We start from the raw sequence: 20,282 nt of genomic DNA on the forward strand, positions 1-20,282 counted from the left end.
TTTTAAATCACATACCAATAAGTGGTGTGAAAAAACCCCACAAGAGGGTCACTATTATTCATAAAGTGAGGTTGTGCATTCAGGACTAATGTCGCAGGCGACATGGAATAAGGATCGGGGATCTATAGGTCTGAGGATATCATATTTTGAGGAGTCTGCCTGCGCGCATCCTGAACGTCAGGCTAACACTCGGCACTAACGAACGTGTGCGAGGGGAGGATACGACTAGTTTTCGAGGATGCCCCACGAGCGGCAAATTCTTTCAGGAATGCCTATACATATTCAGTATTGAAGAACAATACATATTTGCGGTTTATCATAAAAAATCAACTGTTTTGTTAGTTTTCACTTTTTTCCTTGTCTCGGTTTCGTTTGATTATCATCTGTTTCCGATGGATATGATACACCTCTTATTACTTCTGGTGAGTCTGATGGACGCTGCCCAAGTCAAGGAGTTGTCACTCATGGTCTTCATACCGCAGACGACTGGGAATTTCAAGTACCCTTTCGGAGCAGAGATGTCCGGCGGGGCAGGTAAGGAGAAACCCAAATGCGCATTATTGCTGGCCTCCTTCTTATGCGTGTTATGCCCGCGATGATTCGGCGGTTTGGGCCAGTGTGGAGTTTTCGCAATGTCCCCGCAACGCCATCCTCGAAGAAAGAAAGTTCTTGATCTTAAATGAAGCTTTTGACAATCGCTTTCAACCAAGGCAAATTTGCAGCCCGTAGAGGTTTTTAGAAACTCAAAAACCTTCCTTCAGAGATTTGTCATTTCGCTGTGTGTTGGCCGAAAAAAAGCTTTTTTCAATACGCCAGAAAGCTTGATTCTATATGATTATAGAGTTAGCTATCATACGTTAATTCTTAATTCTCTTCAATTTATTACTTCTATTAAGTAAACCTCTCAAGTGTTATTTTAGTTGTTAGTTTGTTAAAGGATATTTTTTGCAGAAAAGTTTGTCGACGCCTTGTCTCCAATGCTGTTGTCTTTGTGAGAGACGCCGCATAACTGACCACATTTTCACGTACGTGAGAAAAAGTACCATCAATACGAGCCTACACTAAACCAATGGCACCAAAATAAAATAAAAATAATAATAATAGTACTAGCGTTCCCAAACAATGACGGGAAACGGCAGCTCTCCGAAACGTTACGCCGGCAGGGCCACTAAAGTTGAAATTTGTTATTTTGGCATCTTGATTTTGTTGAGGGATAACAGTCCTTTCGCGTCTGTTTTCAGTGTTAGTAGCCATAGATGATATAGAAAAGGAAGGACTACTGCCCAATCACATTTTGAAACCAGACTTTGTCAATTCAAGATGCAACGCAGTGTACGGCTTTGGTGAGTCTTCTCTGATATAAGTATATAGCTCATTAAAGTGATATTTTCCCGCTTTTCGAAATCTTGGAAACCCTTATTTTTGTGGGTTGTGACAAATTTGGCGAAAAAAAAATCCCGTCTTGCAGAGATCCTTGGTATCTGTCCGGATCCCCAGATTGCTCTTTAGAGAGGTAGGAGTTGAGCGCCCGGCAAAACTAGCGATTTTCGTCGCCTGTGACCTGCCACCATGATTAATCCCATGTTTCCATCTTTTTAAAGGGAATGCGCATCTTGCCTTCGCCAACTCCACGTATGACGTCATCATTGGTCCAGCGTGCTCAAGCGTTTGTCGAATGGTCGCACGTCTGGCTGCATTCGTGAACATCCCATGCTTCGCCGGCGTCTGCCAGGATAGCGAAATGTTGAACAAGAAGGAATTTACAGTAAGTTGTGAATCATACTCTAGTTTCACCGATGTAAAATCAGTTCATTAAGGGGCAATTCAAAAAAGTCTAACCCTAAAGGGAGACGATAGCCAGGAGACAAGCATATGTCAGATGAGTTACACTAAGCCGCCGATACGGTCTCGCCTATCTATGCCATTGTGTACATACTGTGTGCATAAAAAACATGAGCAGTCGTGGTTCTCTACTTTAGACGAGGCCCTTCACCTGGCAGCAAGAAGCCCTTCACCTCGCAGCTAAATGACTGGCCACTAACTAAGGCAACAAGATTGCCACGCCCATCCCCTTATTCACTAATGAAGCTGATACGAGTAGACTGATATGACTAATGGGCATAAGTGAGCGCATTTCCCTGACATTATCTTCCTTCTCTCCTTTCCTTTGATGACCTCCCGGTGATTGTTGTGTCTATGAGCTTGTTCCTGATGTGTCACCGATCAATTAACATTTCACCTTCGCGATGCCAAATCGAATAATGTTACGGGCAACAATACACTCGCCCGAATCTTATCTTTTTGCTCTCCGGGACTCTGCATAAGCTCAATGCATAATATATGATAGTTTCGCAAAAACGCTCAGGAGATCCTAAGAGCCAATACGGCAGCGACTCCACGGCGAGGTCTGAGGCGGCGTGCATGGTGAAATCCAAAAGGTCAAGAAGCGGAGTGGATGCATCCATCTTTACCGCGAGAAAATTAATTTCCTCAGATAAATGAGATCCCTGAGGAATGCTGAGTCTGCTATCAAAATAAGAAATTACCTTGATTCAACAAGGGAATTCTTATTTGATTTCAGTCATGCAAACCTCCAGTTTAAAGGGGACTATATATAAGTAAGAACAGGGGGGTCAAATTCGTTATCGTCATCATGATTAGTACGTGTATGTCGCATTTGTTGTCCAATTCGGCGACAATCATTTACTCATCATTCAAGTTATGTGCGCGATAGGAAAGATCCCTGTCGGCGATATCTTGTAACTTGATTTAACTTTTCTTGATCCTGGCGCCTATTGTCTCCCTTAAGAAGCATATCAAAATTTCCATTACAATTCTATATTTTCAATTTACATTTTTTCAAGTTGGCACTGTTAAATACGAATAGTCCATTGTGATATATACTGTAAAAGAAAGAACATTTTATGCAGAATTCCTTGCCCGTATTCGATGTTTTTTTTCTCACTTTCTACAGACCTTGGTTCGTTTCATGGGAACCTTCGAAAAAACAAGCTGTCGTAAAATTTCCATATATTTTTCAATTTCCATTTTTTCAAGTTGGCACTGTTAAATACTAATAGTCCATTGTGATAAATACTGTAAAAGAAAGATCATTTTAGACAGAATTCCTTGCCCGTATTCGATGTTTTTTCTTTCACTTTCTACAGACCTTGGTTCGTTTCATGGGAACCTTCGAGAAAACTGGTTACGCTTTCTATAAGGTTCTTCAGCGGTTTAACTGGCACCGCGTCAGTATCATTTGGGAGAGCCACAATGACAAGGTCTGGTGGTACACCTTGAAGACCCTGGAGGACCTGCTGGTGGAGGGGAATAACTTCACCATCGCCACTAAGGTGCGACTTGGTCAGGGGGCGGAGATGTCGGTGGAGGATGCTGTCAGACATTGTGCTGGCGTCAGCAGAAGTAAGCAAGTTCTCTTCCTTGCCTGATTTGGATGGATAATTCACTTCAGTTTTCGCGAAATTTATATACATGTATTCTGAAAGTGATTGCTGCTACCTTATTCAAAGGGACGAGATATGTTCGTTTTTCAGGCAAAAATGGCTTCCACCAGCCTTCTCCCAGCAGGATCAAAAGAAAACTGCAATAAGCACTTCATCAACAACAGAATGTAATAAATGTTGGCCAGCTCAAATTGGCAATAAAGTTCAAAACGCCGCAAAACTCAAGCGGAAATCGTTATTAGAGATCCTTATCCTGCTTACTATTTCAGTCATCTTGTTGGCGGTCAGGGGCGAATCCCTCAGGAACATCGCCATAGCAGCGAACAAACAAGGCCTCATTAACGGCAGGTTCATCTTTCTTTCTGCTGGGTATTACGAGCAGCCGAGAGCTTACGGGAATTTTCATTGGAGAAGGGTAAGAGTAGGGAGTTTTCGCAAATCCCCCGCCAACGTGAACGCCTGTCTCTTTGTTTGACCTCCTGGCCGAACACAGGCGTTCTCGTGGACGTTGCGGAGGCTTTGCGGAAACTTCCTAATACGTCCACGTGCACGCCTATATAACGTTAGCGTTTCCGGGGATTTGCGAAAAATCCATAACATTAGAATCCAGGCACTGGTAAATCATTATTCCAAACGTAATCAGGTTCCGGCCTCCGTACCATTGGATTTGGTAGCACGCTGGTTCATCAGATTGAATATGCCGCCGGGTTATGGGCGACAATAGACTCGCCCGGCTCGATTGTAACAGATGAAATTGAGGGGTGAAAGAAGCCCAAGAAATACCTTTCACCCCTATGGAGTTTCCTGGACAAAGGATTCCGACGGGTCTACTCTGCTAAAACTATCACTGAATTTGATTAACCAGTGTGGGCATCTCAAACTTGATATCTTTTCAGAATGACACGTCTGATGAGATTGCCAAGTCGGCCTACACGGCCTTCTTCTTCATCTATTACTTTAACAGAGACACCTCTGCCGAGTACGACGCCTTCCAAAGAAAAGTCAAAGAGATTTCGTTGAAGAAATTTGGTTTTACATACGAAGAGGACGAAATGGTATGCATAAATTTACAAAAGAAGTAAAATGTTAAACAATATATTGTAACTGGATGTAAAAATATGTTATAATTTTTTTTTTTTGGGGGGGGGGGGTACAAATGGAATGAACCGTTTCTAAGCAAGGCACGCTAGAACCGCCAAACCCTTTTTTATGCCAAAGTAAAGCTTGCACGAGACTCGTATTCACTGAGATATATTTTGTGCCACACTTTCTCATTGATTGATATTGCATAATTTCCGGCCACATCAACAAGTTGTTACATACCAGCCTTTTATTTTCATTGTCTCCCATGAGGTAATCTAAACCTCTCTATCTGCTATATCATGTTTCGTTGTTTCTTCCTCAGATTCCATACCCCGCAGCCAACCTTTACGAGGCCGTGTATCTCTACGCCAGGTCCATAAACGAGACAGTCGCAGCAGGCGGCAACATTAGTAACGGAACATTACTTTCTCACAGACTTTGGGGAAGATCATTTCACAGTGAGTCTATTGGATTCTCTGTCTGGTTGTGATGAGAGGATAGAACACTCCGGACGCATTGGACCGGCCTCGTCCTGTCGCATCCAAGGATGACGCATGGGCTGCCCCGGGAGTCTAGGTGCCCGCGGGTCCAGGTGATAGTGGTTGTGGTGATTTTGCTGGGGAGGGGGGGGGGGGGGCTATCTAGCCTTAGGAATTAACGGAACATATTGATTATTCCCGTCTGCTATATACAGCCTCTTTTATTGTGGAATCAAATCACACCCAAATAATCAGATAGCGAGTCATCGAAACAGTAAATGGTAAAAGATATGGAGTGGTCGATATCAAATCTGCTCTACGGGAAACGCTCAATTGGCCAAGCTATTTCTATAGCCAGGATAGCAGTCAATATCCAGTGATGACCAACATCATCAATAATCGATGCTATTGTCAAGAAACGCCAAAGCGTCAAGACTTTGCACCACTTTATTTCAACACTTAAAAAAAATTGAGTTGAGAGCCGGGCGTCACAGGGCATTGATACCTCTATGAACAATATTGGGCGGTTTGTAATGTAAAGTAGGACACCTCGAATGAAACCTATACGCTGTCGAAGAGAGTCGCCCTCTCGGGAGATTCACATGAATGAAACCCACTAACCCATTGAAAGTCAATTACAATGGAACTTCCCTGAGCGGATACCTCTCTATTAAGGACAACCTCTCTTTGAAGTTCCGAGGCTGTCCTTAATATAGAGGTTCCACTTTAACCATTGTTTACGGCCCATTTTAACTGCTTTAGTCCGTAAATCATGGGATGTATGGCTGGATTATCGATATTTCGCGGAAATTGCTATATTGCTATATTGCCAATTTGGATGACTTATTCAATATTGCTCCATGATGCTTTTCTGTGTTTTTAAGGTATTACGGGAGAATTGACGCTGAACGATAATGGTGACAGAGAGCAAGCGTACACTATCAAACATCTTCAGAATAAACAAACTGGAGATATGGAGGTATGTGTGCCTCTTCATGCCAAGGTCATCAATAGAGGTTTAACGTCCCAATAGAAATCACATGTTCATTTAATCAGTAAAGGTTCAGCGTCTCTGTTGTCAACATCGGATATTCTTTGGCCATCAGTTCTGAAAAGCGCATCTCGTGAGAGCGTTTTATCATCAATGTGCAGATGCATTGATCCGTGCGCTGTCACCTTGATGGAATTATTGGATCTCCGGTCAAGGTAATGTTAAAGATTATACTCAATTAATCAGGATTTGCATATTTTTCTCGTTCATTCGTCTAAAACAACTATATAGAATGGCCATGTCAGTGAATTTCTGGATTGTTATGAGGAGCGGGTCAATAACCGCGAGCCTTTTACTTCTGCCACTACCTTGTTCAATGTTGGTCTCTGCAACTCATTTAGTGAAACTCTGCCGTTTGAAAATGCGAATTGGTTTCGAATGAATCTCTATTTTCTTCAGGTGATTGGCCATTATTTCAGCACCAACGACACCCTGGTTCTGAAGTCCATCACGTGGCCTGGAGATGGTCCGCCAATTGACCATCCTCCCTGTGGGTATAGCAACGAGTTTTGCGAACAAGGTATAAGATAATCAAGATAGCCCCTGTCCTTATATCTTGAATGATTTTTTCCTGTGCCTGTGTTGGCCTACAGTAACCGCTACATGTCAGCGTTTGTTTCATGAAATTTATAGTTAGTATATCAAAGATGTTGCAGTCAAAACCATAATGATTAAAGTTTGACCTGGTAATTTCATTCAAACTTCTTTATTTGTGTACAAAAGCTAATATTAAAGCAAGCGGATACGATTTACGACTGTTTCTATATTATAACTGAAAAACCAAGGTAACTCATCAGACCATCACAAGATTGATTTATAGGAAACATTAAAATTGTTGAGCGCGGTCGTGGGCTCAACAAGATTGATTAGTCTCATAAAGGTAAAAATGCTCAACCTAATAATCTATTTCACGATATTGGTACATGTAATTTTTAGCAGACTTTTTCTAATTAATTTGATCATCAACACTGAAGAAAATTTAGCATTTCATCTCAAACTTCAAAGTCCTAAGTATCTAAAAATACCTACTCTACCAGAATTGGCCAAAGTATGACCAAGAACCAGCGATTTTAAGTGAAATACTGACTACTTTGCCAGCCATTTTATAATTTTTTGTCTGCAGTGCCATTCTTCCGTGAAATGGACGGCAAATGATCATGGCACAGCAAAAGCACCATTAATCAAGCATAACTGGATATTCAATTGTTATATTATAAGCCGTAAATGTCTTTTTGGTTTCAGATGAAACAAAACGACTCATTACGTTGTTGACGGCGATAATTGTGTCTTTGCTTGTTGTCATGGTAACAGTTTTAGTATCAGTTTATCTAATTTACAGGTAAGTTTAGCCTAGATTCGGTTCCACGTTGAAAAAAATGTGTAATGGCGAAACAAGACAATATACCGTCATTAAAAGGGACACATCTTCAGAGAAACAGTTTGATCCCGCTAACCATCTCTTCCAATGTACCATCAGCCTGCTATATCGATCACCGCATGAAAGGTCAAATGATAATCTTCCCTCGGAATAAGCCAAATCTGTTTTGTCGCCTATGGTATATGAAACAGAGGATCTTGTTGCTGTAAAATTAACACAATTTCCGTCATCACGACAATAGCTTTTCTGTTGTTGGTATTGTTCTTCTGGTCTAATGGTATCAAAGAAAGAAGACAATCCAATTTTCGATCTTGTGTAATTCTTTATGAATCTTATCATTGCCTTATACCACCTGTCTGAAGTATCAATTTCAACTATCATTTTAACTATCAATCAATGGACCACATGATGGTTCGGACTGCAAACAGTGGCAGGTGCAGGAGAAGCGCAAAACCGCCAATGCAATTACATGTATGTTGAGCTCAAATTAAACATGTAGCAGCAACGATTTGAGTTAATAGCAATAGACTCCCGGGGCAGTCTATTTCCGGGCGACAGGACAAGGCCGGTCCGCTAGGTCCGGAGTGTATAAACAGATTCGGCCAAAGCACAAGGCCAAAGCAATCGTAAGTGCAGCACCGGCCTGTTGACTGGTTGAGACAAAACATAGACTCGCCATTAGCAACCATGCCGCCTGCCAAATCGCGAATGGTAGACTTCATGCTTTATATACACACATCAGTCTTGGTACTTTCCATTTGCCCTCTCGTGTCTGTTTCCTTCCTTTCGCTAACTTATCGCGTCTCCTTGCCTTTAAGGCGCCTGCAGTGGCAGAGGATGGTCAACGCGATGCGTTGGAATGTTAACCCTGACGACATCACAGAGGATAGAAAGAAGTTCGGCTCGTCCAGATCAAGAAAATCTGTAAGCAACAATTATTACAACACGGCGAACAAATTAAGATGCCCATGGTATAAAGCCGTCGAAAATGTCCCCCTTGAAAAGGTGTCTGGCGCTTTGCGTTCTGCGGACAGATCATGGTTCGTGGGTCTAATTGAGACCATGACCGTCATGGTTCGTGGGTCTAATTGAGACCATGACCGTCAACAGCTCAGAGATAAGAAGTGCGTAATAGAATCTTTCGTTCCCCGGACATCATATCCTTTGGGACATTTCAAACTTTTACACCGGTGTTTTAAAAAACGATATGCATTTTATCCTATATAAGTTAGTCTTACAGCTTTGTTCATTTTATTTACCTGTGGCACAATGAAATACAATGAACATGTATACGGTGTATAGAGGCCTTTAAATATTCTAACTTTCTCTTGTTTTAGTTGGGAACATCTAGAGTTACCCTGAAAAGTTCAACGTCAAGGTGTCAAGAATACATAGCAACTGGCTATTTGAATGTAAGTACCAAGTAGAACCTCCCTTGAGCGCCCCGCAGACGAGTGATTTCTGTCGCTGCGACGAGTGTGACCATGATCACATGCGACAAAAACCTCTGGTTTGTGGTGGTCATCCAGGTGCCTTCTTAGCGACCAGCAATCAATACCAAACCCTGCATGCACCGATTCCCGGTTTTACCCGCAGACGAGCGATCTTTTTGTCGGCAGATCGCAGCAATTATCATCGCAGGTTAAGCAACAAAACTCGACCAATCCTGCTATAGTCTGCAGCCAAAATCACTGCATGTACTTTCTTGGTCGTTTCCAAAACTCAAAGGTTCTTCCTGGCTAATAGATCACCATGAAATGAAAGAAAATATCACGGAGTCGTTTTGATATCTTTTGATTTTGTCAATAACTTTCACTTTTTTCACTTTCACTAACTGCAAGTGTTTTCCAGGGTGTGACGGTTGCTCTGAAGCATATCAAGCATATCGATGAAGTCAAAATGACAAACGCTCTTAAAGAAGAACTCACGCAGGTAAGTGGCCGTTCAATTAGTGCGTATGTACGCACAATTTGGCCGATTTTTCAGCGTACTCTGGAGCCCAGACAACCACGGCACCTGCGTTCGTCAGTCGGTACTGGTGTTTGAAGTCAGTTTCCGATGTCGTCATGTCGCCACCGATACCGTGTCTCAATGTGCAATAGGGGTGACGGTGACAGAGAGGTTGAGATCTGCGACCTATCACGGATCCCACGTATACGGATTATACAGAGTTTATCCGTATACGTATAAGGATCCAAGATAAGTTGCTGTTCTCAACCTCATTATTATCGGGCATCGAGTGGCTTTTATTTTGATGGTCAATCAGGGGCTTTCCAATGTCAATCCGATAACTATATATAAAGGGCGTGGTAGGTCGTATACCATTGTGTTGTTGGAGAGATAAGATGCGTGACAGGAAAATGTTGAGGATTAAGGTTAATAATAACCTGTCTTATCTGGTGCAGTCATTCCCTTCAATCATATCTGAAGGTCACGGAGGCAACAGGTGGAGTACCATTAGGGCAGAAATGTCGTTTCTTCGTGACAGAATCTGTCGTGTCATAGTCCTGTGCGAATTCATTTTCGCCACACTCGCAAAGAGTCTTTCATGCCTAAGTCTTAGTTGAGCGAACTATTACAAATAACACGTTGAAAATGTCATCATGAAAACAATTATTTCGTTTTCATCGTCATTTTGGCAGCTGCATGACCTGCTCTCGACGAATACGGTAAGATTGGTTGGGGCGTGCGTGGAGCCGGGAATTGTCATCGCCATATCAGAGTACTGTTCGAAGGGAAGTCTCCAAGATGTTTTGGAGAATGATGACGTGGACTTGGATTGGGCGTTTAAACAATCCGTTATATTCGATATATTAAAGGTAAGACATATTAACCACATCAGCCCAAGCATCCCTTCAAGGCCATTTCTAGCGACGAAGGATTCACCGGCCCTTATCACATGCAAGCAGCAACATCTAGAATAGTCTCTGATAGCTCCTCTTCCCTATAACTTAATTAGTGTAATGAAACTCAGTAACAGTCCATGGTATAGCCGGGAACATGACGAACTATACTGGGATTTTGCCGCCAGCGCCTGAACGCCAGAAAAGGCTACGAGTGCGGGCGGGTCACTGTCGCAGAAGTCAACTCCGATCTGCGCAACTCTCTGGCGGCGAGAGGCGTGCGGTCGGACGGCTTACTGGACTTTGCGCAACGAAACGAAACGAGCGAAATGGGGGAGCGACCATTATGTTTTTACCCCGGTACTCTAGCCTGAAAATTTGTTCGGACCTCGATCGAAGAAGGTACGACAAACAATTAATTAATCAAACCCTTATGAGGTCCATTCATTTGAAGTAGAGAGGGTAACGTACATTGTGTACACAAATCAAACACACACGCAGTGCTTGCATGCATTGCAGAGAACGACTTTTGAGTGATGACCCACACCCACCCAGGCAGCTGAGACACATGTCTTGTTGGACATACCTACCGATTTTTACTAAATAAAAGCATAACTTCATCACACTTTTCGGGGTTGAAAATGTACTCACGTAAATTAACAAAATTATTGGAAGCTCAAATGTCTGAATGTAATGTATGCGCGTAATGTATACTCTCAGCAAGCGAATAGTTGTGATCGTCGGTTTTTGATACGAATCGTTTCCTGTATGGCCGTTACAAGCCGTTGTCTGAATATGATGTGAACCTGTTTACCGTTCAATGCTGCTCCCTGTGACGCTGTACCCGCAAATGTTCAATGAAAAAAATGCTGGATAATGACTTACACGGCTTGTTCGCATCGTAAACATAGTGGTAGACCCGCGTAAACTGTATTTGCGTTTGGCCTAATTTTACAACGATTACTCCCCATGTAACCACGATCTAGGATGGACAGGCTGTGTATTATGAATAGGAAAAGTCACCTAGGTACCGTTGCGTAGAATAGTTTTTTGGCGAAATATTGCGCAAAGTCCAGTAAGCCCGGTCGGACTCCCCGGACGCTGGAGTTGGCGGCCAGTCAGTTGACGGCTTCAACCTTTAGGGCAAGGTTCCTTTTGAAAATCGGCGTGATCCGATTATCGATATAATATGGCCGCCATGGCAGCCGTCAATTGCCCATTTATGCCAAAATGATTTCCATGTTTTTTCAGGGCTTGCAGTTTCTTCATGAATCGCCCTTCAAGTGTCACGGAAACCTGAAGAGTTCCAACTGTTTGGTAGACAACCGTTTCTGTGTCAAACTTGGAGACTTTGCTCCAGTATCTTGGCAGAGACGTGAAGATAGGTCCGCAAATGGTAATAGTTAATGTTAGCATAAAGGAATTAGACGTAAAGGGCTCACTACAAATTCCTAGAAAAAGGTTTTTCACCAGAAATTTTTTTTGTTGTCTTACGTCGGTGTCTAAAAATTACACCTAATAAAGGCAACACTGTCTTGTCCTGGACTCGTTAGACGACTCAGAACTTACACCTACTAAAGAAGAAAAAAGTGAAAATTATGTAATTTCATTGATACCTTTATGTTTTTTTCTTTATAGTGCATTTCTTATCAAAAGGTAATATTGAGCCATTCATGTCTCCTTTCGAGCTGAACTCGGTTTTGTTTCCCTTCTCCTCTAGCGTTCAGGGCGTGATGAGAGATGAGCGAAAGATAGTGTCGAAAGCAGACAAATAGCTGTATTTTAGTCTAATGCCTTATCGTGTGGTGTGTGATACTTGCAATCCTATGCAACATACAGTTTTTCGAACAAAAAGGATGTGACAAAAAACACAAATATATCATATATTTTTCCAATGCAGAACTGCTTTGGACCGCCCCAGAAGTATTACGCAAAGCGAACAAAGAAAACCAACAAAGCGACATCTATAGTCTCGGTATCTTACTACAAGAGATCGTCGAGAGAAAGGGACCATTCTTTGTAGAGACTGATGACATCTTGCAAAAAACTTATGGGATTTCTAAGTACAATGCAGAAGGTATATTAGTGGATTTTAGTACTCTATGCATGTAAAACTTCTCTTTATTCAACCATATCTGGAAAATACCATGTAAATTGTATTTAAATCGTTAGCATGGGCGTTAATGTTTTTCTTAAGCCAACATTTTCACTATTCTCCATACAGGTTCCCGTTTTTCAACTCTTCCTCACAACATGGTGGCATTTCAAAACAATGATGTTGCTTTCATTTCTCGCTGAACTGAATCCAAATGCAATTTGTGCATTGTAGGATCGTTTATGATTAGAATCTTCTTTCACCATGCAAAAAATGGCTCTTTTCCACAGACATCATCCAGAAAGTAATCGAAATCACCTGTCCGCCTTTCCGTCCCACGCTATCGGCAGATGAGTGTAGTCAACAGATGCGCAACCTCGTGTGCAGATGTTGGGCGGAGTTTGCAGACGAGAGGCCAAAGCTGAAAGAGGTCATCCAAGAATTCAATGCAATGAACGGCGGAAGGTTCGTCTTACCTGTACCGATCTAACAAATTATGGTTATAACAAGCCTTTGGGCGATGAGGTTCGATGTAGATCACAAACATGTAAAACTGTACTGTGACAGAAAAAGCTTTGTTGGCTGACGATGTCAGGATATCATTTCTTTAATGCGGGATATCAGTGTTTTTATGCATATAATTCTATCGCGGTCTTAGTCGCCGCTAGGCTTGTTTTCTTGAACCCGTTGTTTCCAGGGGTAAAGTAAACCTGATGGACAATCTGATTTCACGGATGGAGCAGTATGCAAACAACCTGGAGAGTCTGGTGGAGGAGAGAACTGAAAAATACCTCGAGGAGAAGAAGAGAGTTGAAGAGCTGCTGCATCGTCTGCTTCCCGCGTGAGTATAGACTGGTATTTGCTCCGGCAAGTGTAGCAAATAGACTGGTCTCCTGTTTTCTGTCGTAGGCAGCACTGCAGACTGGTATCCAAATACAAGCGTGTGAAACACGAGTAAACTCTAATCCTGCTCCAGCAAGTGAAGCGAAATAGACTGGTATCCTGTTCTCTGTCAAGGGCAGAATAGTAGACTGGTCTCCTACGATTGTGTTTAAATGGGTAGACACTAGGTATCCTGCTTTAGGCTTGGGTAAAAAGTAGGCCAGTATTTCCTGTTCCCAGCCATGGTTGACTCGGTAACTAATGATACCGTGCTTCCAGCCTGGGTAGTCAACGTGTCCAGCAGCTTGTCCTATTGATAGACTTGATAGGGTGAAAGCTATAGAGAGTGTCGCCGCTTTATAGTCACTTCAAACTTGCTCAATTGGCCAAGCGAATGTACTACTAAAACATTAAACATTTATGGGAAGAGTCAAAGGTGACATCTTGTTTGAATGGTGTCAATCTGACATCAGATTAGTTTCAACCCTATGGTGTAATAAAGAAAATATCCCTGCAGATCAATCGTCACTCAGATCCAAGAGAACGGCAACGTGGAGCCTGAGACGTACGAATGCGTGACAATCTACTTCAGTGATATAGTGGGCTTCACCAAGCTTTCATCCATGAGTACTCCAGTTCAGGTAAATAGCATCAAATAAAAAATGTCTATAAACTCAACTCATCATCAGAATGCTTTGCTGGAAAAGCGTTAAAGGTTTGATTCGTTTAACGTGTATGCCAGTGCGATACAGAGCTGCACAAATCCCAACTCTGTCGCTATAAATCTCTCTTTTACCTTACTTCCTTTCAGATCATTGACCTACTCAACGACCTCTACACAGTTTTCGACGAGATCATCTCACATTTTGATGTTTACAAGGTAGGCAAAAAGGAACACTGCTTTTCCTGCTGAGTCGTTACTCAAATTCCTTCATCCTCTTGCCCACTAGAAACCCAGGCTACGGGTATACCATGTAGGCTATTGTACTTCCTATCATTTTATTACCATTACATGGTATAAGACCGCCTCCTTTTTCGTACGTGTTCCCTTCGTCTGCTATTGGGGTCTCCTTGTCCTTCTTTATCTTAAAATTTCCACAACATGCGCATTTTTTTCAAAGAAGTCTTCCCCTTTGATGGTTGATGATACTTCCCAGTAAGACGACAGATGTCACCGAGGTTGTGTCTACAAGATCTCTGATCCTGAACTACTATACTTTCAGGTTGAAACCATTGGTGATGCATACATGGTAACCTCTGGTCTACCAAAAAGGAATGGCGACCGTCACGTGAGCGAAATTTCCAAGATGTCGCTGAAGTTATTGAGTTCTGTCAAGAAGTTCAAGATCCGTCATTGCTCAGATTATCCTCTGCAAATTCGAATTGGCTTGCATTCTGGTAAACATCCGTTTCAGATTTTCTGATACCTCCACTCCTAACAACATTGGAGCTGCAATTAAGGAAGCTGTTGTTACAGAGCAGGCTGGTTTCGCAACCCTTTTTGCCAAGAGTAACAAACGCCGAAGTACGAAGTAATGTAACTGTAATTTATCGACGACTTTCTTTGAAAATTTCCTCGAACTAAGTTTAGAATATGATTTACGAATGTCAAGTTAATTAGCACCAGACTTGATGACCCGACAGACTTTCTTAGGCGTTTAATACTTCGTCGTTCGCATAAGGTTGCAAAACGTGCCTATTTACTCCTGACCAATGACGAATCGCTTACAAAGGCGTTACTTCGAGTCGGTCGCGACGCAGGGGTCCCAACACACATTGCTGATGAAACACACTAGCTCAGTCTAGTAGATACTAACCACGCCAGCATTTCATTGAGGCGTTTCTAAGGTTGTAGCATTGAATCACATGAACAGGACCAGCAAGAATAACGATATTTTCGAATGGATTCAAATCGACAAACGACGGTTTCTCTTTTTTTAGGTCCGTGCGCTGCTGGTGTGGTTGGCCTGACGATGCCGAGGTACTGTCTGTTTGGAGACACAGTTAATACTGCTTCGAGAATGGAAAGCAATGGAGAACGTAAGTTGATCACCTTGAAGTTATTTTGATCAATAACACTCTGTGACTGTAACGATTTTTCGTCCCCAAGTTTGATCGTCGGGTTATTATTTAGTGCATTGACGAGTGTGCCTAAATCTTCAAAACGTGTCCAAACCCTCTCAATGAGAAAATGATAAGTTTTCACCAGTCGAATACATTGTTGACATTCAGGCTTACTTGACGATCGTTGCCCTGTTAAGGAATCGCGTATATATTCTCATTTCAGCGTTAAAGATTCACATCAGCTCTAGCACGAACGATCTTCTTCAGCGCATTGGTGGGTTCGTGACAACCTACAGGCAAGAATTGGAAGTTAAGGTAAGTGACAAGTATAGTCTTGCAATTATATTTCAGATACCGCACGCCTACAGAATGTAGGCAAGGGTGGCTAACATGACAAAGAGAAATCTCGGGACTGGTTTCGTGCTGAATGCAAGATATTTGAGCGATCCGGTATCTGCTGGAGGAACTTAAAGACCAACGTAAAGTGATGTGCTGTTTTTTATCTATGGGGTGAGCAGGTTGATCAATGTGACTACCGAAAATTTCGCCGAAAGTTAATGACGTAATGTCTGTATCGTTTTCAGAAGCATGGAACATGATGATGTCGGGGGATCAGACCTAGACTGAACTACACAGGCACGTTCCCCAAGTAATATATGATATCACTTTCTTCATCCGTTTCTGCTGACATTATATTCTTCTGTCGTCTTTCCAGGGAAAAGGCACAATGCGGACTTACTGGTTGGAGGATGAAATTGCAAAAGAAGAAACACTGCCTGGGACTGTGCCGTAGAAGCGTTTCTTTATTTTAATACCATGATGTGCCCCAAAGAATCAAATTCATATTATTTCGCAATCATTAACCGTCCACTCCATTAGGTCATTGACCTGGCCCATTCACAAAGGGTCAGCGTTTGCTATATGCCGTTCTGGTCCGCTCTTTCCAGAAGCAAAGCCTTGTGATAGTTCAAGAAGGTAAAGACAAGTGGCCAATAATACATTTCACTGAACGTACGCTGTCTGCGCAAGTTGGCTATTTGAGTTAGATTTACGGTACACTCCTGACGCAACCTTATCTCTCCCTCCAAAGGAAGAGCAGAGACTGATTTATAGGATGCCGAATTACGGACATTATTACCGCCAGGCTTGCATATCGTTACTTTGAGTGATGTTTTACCGTCTTTCATAAATTGCTTATGACACACTAGAGGCAAAACGAGATGGATTTGAAGTTCGATTCAAAAGCCTTTAACTCTTTATTTCTTCTTGAACACTTCAACTTCGGGTACTAGTAGTAGAGAGTCGATACAACGTATTTGGATGTATTGTGTATGGATTCGAAATGTTATTAAACATCTTTCCAAACGAAATCGTTTTCATTCTTCTTGTATTTAACAAACTAGTTGGTACCCGTCCTAAGGACGGGTTGTACTGGTACGGGCATTGTCAATTGAGTATTTCTTTGAACACCAACTGCCACTACCCCGAGACGTCAAGTTGGCCCAAGGTCTGCTGATTGACGCACTCCACGAGACTTCTCACCGAACACACATCCAAATGACCGAAGACAGATATAGATGCGCGATCCACGGCTGACTCGAAATTAACACGGGGTGGTTTACCATGTCAAATGGACGATGGAAAAGGGTTGATCTGCAACCGTGCAGCGTTTCTTGGGCAGTATCTAAAACCACATACCACATACCACAAACCCACATGCCAATTTTTTCCAGGTGGGGCAATCCAATGACGGCTGAAGCGGATTCCTCTCTATAGCATTCCGCGAAGTTACTATTTATAGCTCACAAGGTCATTTGCATGAGATATGACGTTTTAGTCACGTGACAGTCGGACATCGACACTTATTTCCACGCATTTGAGCTTATTTTAAAGTCAATTACCTTTGACCCTGCATTGTTTTTAGCATGAATGATACCATAGAGTCAGCGAGAGAAATATTCAGAACAATTATGTAGTATTTTCAACACTCGGACATGTGCCAGATTGAATCTAACTGCCCTAGTTAGAAAGCCTGAATCCATTACGAAACCGCATGTTTGTCCGACATTGCCTGTAGTTCAGCGATGGGGAAATAGAGGGCAGCAGCTGCAGTGACCTCATCATTGCGGAATGCTATTGAGAGGACGGAACGTCGTCTAATAAAGTGTCGTTCCATCACTTTATGATGGGCCAATCAAATTGGCGACGTCAAGGGTCACCGAGGAGAAGAGGATGACAAATATCACGATCTTGTTTTTAATATCTTTATTGAACAATAAATTATTAGAGTAGAATTAACAACTTTTTTCTGGGAGTTTCTACAACCGGGGATAGAATGTCCGGGAACCAAGCATTCTATCACTTACTTTCAGTTGGAGCTATTGGCGGTCATGACATCTAGTACAGAACCATTTATAGCATAATCCGACAGGATACAATAGGCCCGGACACTTTTCCAGGGGAGTTTTTCCCCCGACTCCCCTGAAGTATCGGCGATCTGTGACCTGATCATCCTGATAATGTTGATGTGATTGTGACAGCGAAATTGGTGCGACAACACACCTGGTCCTGATTGTCCTTCACAGGAACCGCTTGTTGCCGACAAAGTCAAGACACTTACTTGGCGTTACCTCATGCAGTTAAGTCCAATCAACTTAACGCCACGTAAAAAGACATCATCAACGGGCTAATGCAATTTGAACGATCTGCACAGGAAGGACGTGTCAAATTTTGTCCTGGATTATGAACGGACACCAATGATGAAATGTACAAACAATCACTGATTGTGAAACTTTCAATCTAGCATTTGAAATGTTTAGGACAAGAACCGAATGCCATGATTTCTTTCCTTCATAGGAAGAACCGAGTGCCTTTCTTTGCTTTTGAGGAAGAATTGGCATGATTTCTTTCCTTCATAGGAAGAACCGAGTGCCTTTCTTTGCTTTTAAGGAAGAATTGGCATGATTTCTTTCCTGCATAGGAAGAACCGAGTGCCTTTCTTTGCTTTTGAGAAAGAATTGGCATGATTTCTTTCCTTCATAGGAAGAACCGAGTGCCTTTCTTTGCATTTGAGGAAGAATTGGCATGATTTCTTTCCTTCATAGGAAGAATCGAGTGCCTTTCTTTGCTTTTGAGGAAGAATTGGCATGATTTCTTTCCCTCATAGGAAGAACCGAGTGCCTTTCTTTGCTTTTGAGGAAGAATTGGCATGATTTCTTTCCTTCATAGGAAGAACCGAGTGCCTTTCTTTGCTTTTGAGAAAGAATTGGCATGATTTCTTTCCTTCATAGGAAGAACCGAGTACCTTTCTTTGCTTTTGAGGAAGAATTGGCATGATTTCTTTCCCTCATAGGAAGAACCGAGTGCCTTTCTTTGCTTTTGAGGAAGAATTGGCATGATTTCTTTCCTTCATAGGAAGAACCGAGTGCCTTTCTTTGCTTTTGAGGAAGAATTGGCATGATTTCTTTCCTCCATAGGAAGAACCGAGTGCCTTTCTTTGCTTTTGAGGAAGAATTGGCATGATTTCTTTCCTTCATTGGAAGAACCGAGTGCCTTTCTTTGCTTTTGAGGACGAATTGGCATGATTTCTTTCCTTCTTTGGAAGAACTGAGTGCCTTTCTTTGCTTTTGAGGAAGAATTGGCATGATTTCTTTCCCTCATAGGAAGAACCGAGTGCCTTTCTTTGCTTTTGAGGAAGAATTGGCATGATTTCTTTCATTCATAGGAAGAACCGAGTGCCTTTCTTTGCTTTTGAGGAAGAATTGGCATGATTTCTTTCCCTCATAGGAAGAACCGAGTGCCTTTCTTTGCTTTTGAGGAAGAATTGGCATGATTTCTTTCCTTCATAGGAAGAACCCAGTGCCTTTCTTTGCTTTTGAGGAAGAATTGGCATGATTTCTTTCCCTCATAGGAAGAACCGAGTGCCTTTCTTTGCTTTTGAGGAAGAATTGGCATGATTTCTTTCCTTCATAGGAAGAACCGAGTGCCTTTCTTTGCTTTTGAGGAAGAATTGGCATGATTTCTTTCCTTCATAGGAAGAACCGAGTGCCTTTCTTTGCTTTTGAGGAAGAATTGGCATGATTTCTTTCCTCCATAGGAAGAACCGAGTGCCTTTCTTTGCTTTTGAGGAAGAATTGGCATGATTTCTTTCCTTCATAGGAAGAACCGAGTGCCTTTCTTTGCTTTTGAGGACGAATTGGCATGATTTCTTTCCTTCTTTGGAAGAACAGAGTGCCTTTCTTTGCTTTTGAGGAAGAATTGGCACGATTTCTTTCCCTCATAGGAAGAACCGAGTACCTTTCTTTGTTTTTGAGGAAGAATTGGCATGATTTCTTTCCTTCATAGGAAGAACCGAGTGCCTTTCTTTGTTTCTGAGGAAGAATTGGCATGATTTCTTTCCTTCATAGGAAGAACCGAGTGCCTTTCTTTGCTTTTGAGGAAGAATTAGCATGATTTCTTTCCTTCATAGGAAGAACCGAGTGCCTTTCTTTGCTTTTGAGGAAGAATTGGCATGATTTCTTTCCTTCATAGGAAGAACCGAGTGCCTTTCTTTGCTTTTGAGGAAGAATTGGCATGAATTCTTTCCTTCATAGGAAGAACCGAGTGCCTTTCTTTGCTTTTGAGGAAGAATTGGCATGATTTCTTTCCTTCATAGGAAGAACCGAGTGCCTTTCTTTGCTTTTGAGGACGAATTGGCATGATTTCTTTCCTTCTTTGGAAGAACCGAGTGCCTTTCTTTGCTTTTGAGGAAGAATTGGCATGATTTCTTTCCCTCATAGGAAGAACCGAGTGCCTTTCTTTGCATTTGAGGAAGAATTGGCATGATTTCTTTCCTTCATAGGAAGAAAGGCACTCGGTTCTTCCTATGAAGGAAAGAAATCTTGCCAATTCTTCCTCAAAAGCAAAGAAAGGCACTCGGTTCTTCCTATGAGGGAAAGAAATCA

General features: G+C 42.2%; 2 protein-coding genes across 3 annotated transcripts; both read left to right on the forward strand.

The window, feature by feature from the left end:
• The first annotated feature begins 177 nt into the window (after nucleotides 1-177).
• Nucleotides 178-7,232, forward strand: LOC135488597 (atrial natriuretic peptide receptor 3-like). The gene is made up of 10 exons (XM_064773240.1): nucleotides 178-534; nucleotides 1,242-1,343; nucleotides 1,602-1,765; nucleotides 3,168-3,423; nucleotides 3,734-3,879; nucleotides 4,361-4,519; nucleotides 4,870-5,005; nucleotides 5,911-6,005; nucleotides 6,477-6,597; nucleotides 7,201-7,232. Exons 1-10 carry the CDS (start codon nucleotides 393-395, stop codon nucleotides 7,230-7,232), a joined length of 1,353 nt encoding a protein of 450 aa, XP_064629310.1. The 5' UTR covers nucleotides 178-392.
• Nucleotides 6,163-16,709, forward strand: LOC135487770 (atrial natriuretic peptide receptor 1-like). Of its 2 annotated transcripts, XM_064771844.1 has the most exons (17): nucleotides 6,163-6,232; nucleotides 6,477-6,597; nucleotides 7,320-7,416; nucleotides 8,274-8,379; nucleotides 8,793-8,867; nucleotides 9,307-9,387; nucleotides 10,098-10,274; nucleotides 11,550-11,694; nucleotides 12,199-12,375; nucleotides 12,684-12,858; nucleotides 13,091-13,234; nucleotides 13,793-13,916; nucleotides 14,087-14,155; nucleotides 14,499-14,673; nucleotides 15,217-15,315; nucleotides 15,563-15,654; nucleotides 16,055-16,709. In XM_064771844.1, exons 3-17 carry the CDS (start codon nucleotides 7,379-7,381, stop codon nucleotides 16,130-16,132), a joined length of 1,755 nt encoding a protein of 584 aa, XP_064627914.1. In that variant the 5' UTR covers nucleotides 6,163-6,232; nucleotides 6,477-6,597; nucleotides 7,320-7,378; the 3' UTR covers nucleotides 16,133-16,709. The 2 variants fall into 2 exon arrangements, with proteins under 2 accessions (XP_064627914.1, XP_064627915.1); XM_064771845.1 differs by lacking the exons at nucleotides 6,163-6,232; nucleotides 6,477-6,597; nucleotides 7,320-7,416 and adding an exon at nucleotides 7,896-7,926.
• Nucleotides 16,710-20,282: the final 3,573 nt, after the last annotated feature.

This window comes from Lineus longissimus, chromosome 5 (assembly GCF_910592395.1).
Source record: "Lineus longissimus chromosome 5, tnLinLong1.2, whole genome shotgun sequence".
Classification (NCBI taxonomy): Eukaryota; Metazoa; Nemertea; class Pilidiophora; order Heteronemertea; family Lineidae; genus Lineus; species Lineus longissimus.